The sequence below is a fragment of the Octodon degus genome, unplaced genomic scaffold, assembly GCF_000260255.1.
Source record: "Octodon degus isolate 3935 unplaced genomic scaffold, OctDeg1.0 scaffold00012, whole genome shotgun sequence".
In the NCBI taxonomy this organism is placed as follows: Eukaryota; Metazoa; Chordata; class Mammalia; order Rodentia; family Octodontidae; genus Octodon; species Octodon degus.
In genome coordinates this window covers 7,374,064-7,378,949 of record NW_004524588.1, presented here as the reverse complement: position 1 = coordinate 7,378,949, position 4,886 = coordinate 7,374,064, and the positions used below count along the sequence as shown (strand labels likewise).

At 36.9% G+C, this 4,886-nt stretch overlaps 1 protein-coding gene across 1 annotated transcript in view; it reads right to left on the bottom strand.

Moving 5' to 3' along the window:
• Nucleotides 1-3,080: 3,080 nt before the first annotated feature.
• Mgst1 (microsomal glutathione S-transferase 1) overlaps nucleotides 3,081-4,886 on the bottom strand; it is a 24,422-nt gene continuing 22,616 nt past the window's right edge. The window contains exon 4 of the mRNA XM_023709470.1: nucleotides 3,081-3,691. Within this exon, the coding sequence (XP_023565238.1) occupies nucleotides 3,445-3,691 (247 nt within the window). The 3' untranslated portion in view covers nucleotides 3,081-3,444. The remainder of the gene's footprint in view (nucleotides 3,692-4,886) is intronic.

Genomic DNA, 4,886 nt, shown 5'->3' with positions numbered 1-4,886 from the left:
AAAAAAAAAAAAATCAACATAAAAAAGTAGCTTTCCATAAAAACTAGCTGAGAAAGAAATTTTAGAACAATCTCACTTCTGGGGCTGAGGAGGTAGCTCGGTGGTCTAACTGCCTGCCTGGCAAGCACAGGACAGGAGGATCACTATGAATTTGAGCTGCATAGAGACCCTGTACCAAATAAATAGATAAATAAATAAAATTTTGAAATCCCATTTCCAATAGCCTCTAATAAAATAAAATATCTAGGAATACACCTAACCAAGGAGGCAAAACACACATAAAATAAAGTTATAAAACATGATTATAAAAGATACCTAACATAACACTAAATGGAAAGACCGCCCATCTCCATGGATTGGGAGAATTATTATTGTTAAAAATGATTATACTACTCAAAGCAAACCACAGATTCAGTGCAATCCCCATCAAAATACTGTCATCACAGAACTAGGAAAAAAACAATCCTAAAGTTCATATAAGAGCATGAAACACCTGAGTCAACAAAAACATCCGAGCAAAAAGAACAGTGATGGAGGGACCACAGTGCCCAACTTCAGCGGACACTGTAGAGCCACTGGCACAAGAACAGCCAGGTACTGCTAAACAATATGAAGACCCGTGGAACAGAGAAAGCACAAATAAACTCACACAGTAATAGTCATTTGGTTCTTAAGAAAAAAGGTGACAAAACATACTCTGGAGAAAAGATAGATTCTTTAATAAATTGTGTTGGGAGGGCTGAGAAGAGAGCTCACAGGCATAAGCACCTGCCTGGAAAGTGCAAGGTCCTGAGTCTGATGTCTAGTACCAAAAATAAATAAATAAATAAATAAATAAATAAATAAATAAATAAATAAATAGTGCTGGAGAAACTGTCTACATTCAGAAGGTCAAAACTAAATCCCTCTCTGACCATGTACAAAAATCAACTCAAAGTGGAATTAAGACCTGAAGTCCCACAACTACAAAAGGAAAAATATGGGAAATATTTCAAACTATAGGCACTGGCAATGATGTCCTGAACAGAACTTCAATAATTCAGGAAATAACAAGAATTCACAAATGGGATTGGAAAGAATTAAAGAGCTTCTTCATGACACAAAAAAACAATTAACAGAGGAAAAGAGAGTCCATAGAATGGGGAGGGAGATTTGCCAGCTATTCTCCCAAAGGAAGATTAATATCTAGAATATATAAATAATTGAAAATGTTGGGCCAGCCAGATAGCTCAGCGGATTAAAGTGCCTACTTATGCAGGCACAGGGACCAGGATTTGATTCCCTGCGTGATGTGCCACACCCACCCCCAGAGCTGAGATGGCGACTGAGACTCGGTGTGATGGTGCACACCTATAATCCCAGTGCTTAGAAGGCTGGAAACAGGAGGATCACTATGAGTCTGATCTGTGTAGTGAGACCCTGTGGACCCTGCACTAAATGTACACACAAAAAAAAAATTTTTAATACCCAGAAAATCAAGTAGTTCAACCAAAGAATGGGCAAATTATCAGAACAGACACTTCTCAAAAGAAGATATACAAATGACCGATAATTATATGGAAAAATGTTCTATATCTGTAGCCAGTAGGGAAATACAAATCAAAACTACATTGCTTCACCTGAGTCAGAATGACAATCATCAAGAATACAAAAAATAATAAATGCCTGGAGAGGCTGTGGGGAGAAGAAACTTTGATTTCCACTATGAAAATCAGAATGGAGGCTCCTCCACAAACTAAAATAGAACTACTGCATGATTCAACTATAGCACTCCTTAAAAGAGAATCAATGGCATCAAAGTCAGTGTGCTCTAGACATTTGCATACCATGTTCATGGAAGCACTAATCACAGTCACCTGTAAAACCAGCTGAGAAGCCCATTAATAGGTGAAAATAAGTGTGTTGGGCTGGGGAGACGGCTCAGTGGCTTAAGTGCCTGCCTAGCCAGCACAGTCCAGACAGACAGACAGACAGACAGACAGACAGACAGACAGGAAGTTCAATTCCCAGAAAGACAATAAGAAAGACAGAAAGATAGATAGATAGATAGATAGATAGATAGATAGATAGATAGATAGATAGAAAGAAAGAAAGAAAGAAAGAAAGAAAGAAGAGGAGGAGGAGGAAGAAGAGGAAGAGGAAGGGGAAGGAGGAGAAGGAGAAGGAGGAGAAGGAGAAGGAAGGAAAGAAGGAAGGAAGGAAGAAAGGAAGGAAGGAAGGAAGGAAGGAAGGAAGGAAGGAAAATAAGTGTGTTGCATATATGCAATGGAGAATTATTCAGCTCTAAAGAAAAAAATCATGTCATTTATGGGGAAAAGGAACTACACAGTATCATGTTACATGAAAGAAAGTAAATTCAGAAAGACAATCATGTTATCTCTCATATAAGGAATCTAGAAAAGAACTAGCCAACATGAAGACCAAAGCAAAGGGCAAGAGAAAAGCAGGCTATGTATCATTTTGGCTATTTTACGTTGCTTTGTTATTGTCTTTGCTCTTGTTTTGTTTTTATCCTCTTTTAAAAAAAGTGTAGAACAGTTCTAATGGTTATTATTAGGAAAATTGTGGAAAGCTGAATGCGGGTGATATGTATTAATATAGTGGGGTCTCGATTCACAGATACTTTTGATTGCCATTTGGTTGGCAAAACTTTGGTATTGTTTGCAAACTCTGCATTGGGTGAGGAACATGACCGTAGTCACCTTTACCACACAAACACAATCAATCTCTTCTGCAATCATAGAACAAATCAAGTTTGAGAACGGAAGCACCGCTGTAGGAGTATATTGTTATATTTCTTGAGTGCAACGATGGTCCTGTGGTTATTTGGAGGTTACCTTGTTCATAGGAGAAATATGTAAAAGTAGTAAGGACTGACGCATCGTGGAATCTCCATCTTACTCGCAAATTGTGGAGGAAAACACCGTGAGAGAGAGCTTAAGCAAGTATTCCCCAAAGTTCACAACCATTAGGTCCAGAGGAACGGTCATGAGATGTTCACTGTTCTGTTTTTCAATTTTTCTATCAGTTTGAAGCTTTTCAAATTTAATCATTGGGAGAAACAAAGGCAGACAAGTCATTTCTTTAAATTCTTTATTCCTTAAACCTATTTAAGTAGTATTGAAACATATTTCTCAGGCATGAAATCATTTTTTTATAGACTCACATCATGAAACATTAAATGTTACAAATTGTAACATAACCAAAATTCACAATGAAGTACTTAAGAATCAGACAAAAGGCTTAAGTACTATATAAATTTTCTAGTACAAGCATAAAGCAAAAATAAAGGATATCAATGACACTAGTCTTTAAAATGGATCTCCCCCAACTTGTTAATTTCTCTACTTTCCTCCTTCCTAAATCCTCCAAAATATTCATTATACTGTATGCTGAAAGAAGAAAACTTAAAACCCAACTGGATGACACAGCATATGACGCCCTTTACAGATATAATTTATTCCTCAGCAAGCTGTAAGCCATTGAGAGAGTAACTCCAAATCCAACAAAGAAAGCCAGACCCCTGTTTGGCTGAGGAAGGGGCAGCAGATAAGCCACTGTGTGGTAGATCCGAGCTCCAACAAAGATTCTGAAGTGCAGGAGGGCTGTGGAGAGGTCTGGACCACTCAGGGAATACAGAAGGCCAATACCAACGAATGGCACAATATTTTCCAGGTCATTCAGATGGGCTCTGTGGGAAAAGATGACTATTAAAATTTCAAAATCAGCAGAAATATATTCATTTTCTCTTCTTTCCTAAAACTAGCTGCATTAATGGGTCTTCAAAGTACAAAGAAGAAGCCCTATCTCCCTCTCTCTAACTATATTGCTTTCTTACCACTTCATTTTTTGTTTAAGTGTTGTAGGAACCTTTATTTAAAACAAGTGACAGGCCAGCATAGTCCTGAACTGTTATAGCTTGCTGGCTCCTACAATAAAGAAACTTCTGCAACAGAAAAGAATTGAAACCACCTAATAGAAAACTAGATCTTTGGGCTAGAAGGAAACTATAGTAATAGTAGTGGATAAATACAAAAGACAATTTTTTCCCTCTTAACTTCCAAAATATACAAAAGGTTGTTTAAAGAAAAAAATTACACTACTGTGCTGAAGGATTTATAACATATGTAGATATAACAGTATGATGCAAGCGTAAGAGTGTCCATTTTTATATTTTACATAAGACAGCACAATACTGTATTAACATTAACTATAACAGGAAAAGGACATAGATTGTGACACAAAGACAACCTCTGGGAATGAAATACTGAAAAGAAGAAAACATAAAAGAAAAAAACAAAAATTAAAATGGTATACTTAAGATGATTCAACTAGCAGCCAGCCAGATAGCTCAGCGGACTAAAGCGCCTGCTTAGGCAGACGCAGGGGCCAGGCTTCAAGAATTAATAACTGCTTCTCAAGAAGACACTGATAAAAAAAAAAATAGAGGAGACTGGAAAAATGATGGAATCCTTGAATGAGCAATACAGGAAAGAAACAGATCGCATGAAGCTGAGTCAAAGAGATTTAGAGGATCTTAAAATTTCAATCATTTTTTTCTTTAAAACATCTCATTGTTTTCATTTCTCTTTATTTGTAATCTATGTCAATAAATGAGAAGGAACATTGTAAGTTTCTGGAATATCAAAACTGCGCCTACCTAGAAAAACTCACTTTACCTTTTATATAAAATATGTGGTTGAAATTTAAGATTCTTTTTTAGAAAACTTCTTCCCAAAGGAAAGAAATTCTTTTGGTTAAGACTCCTTTTCCACTTTTGTTAGTTTTCAAAATGGTTATTTCTCGGGGCCAGAGAGACAGCTCAATAGAATAAGCACTTGCCTGGCAAGCGCAGGGTCCTGAGTTCAATCCCCCGTACCACAAAA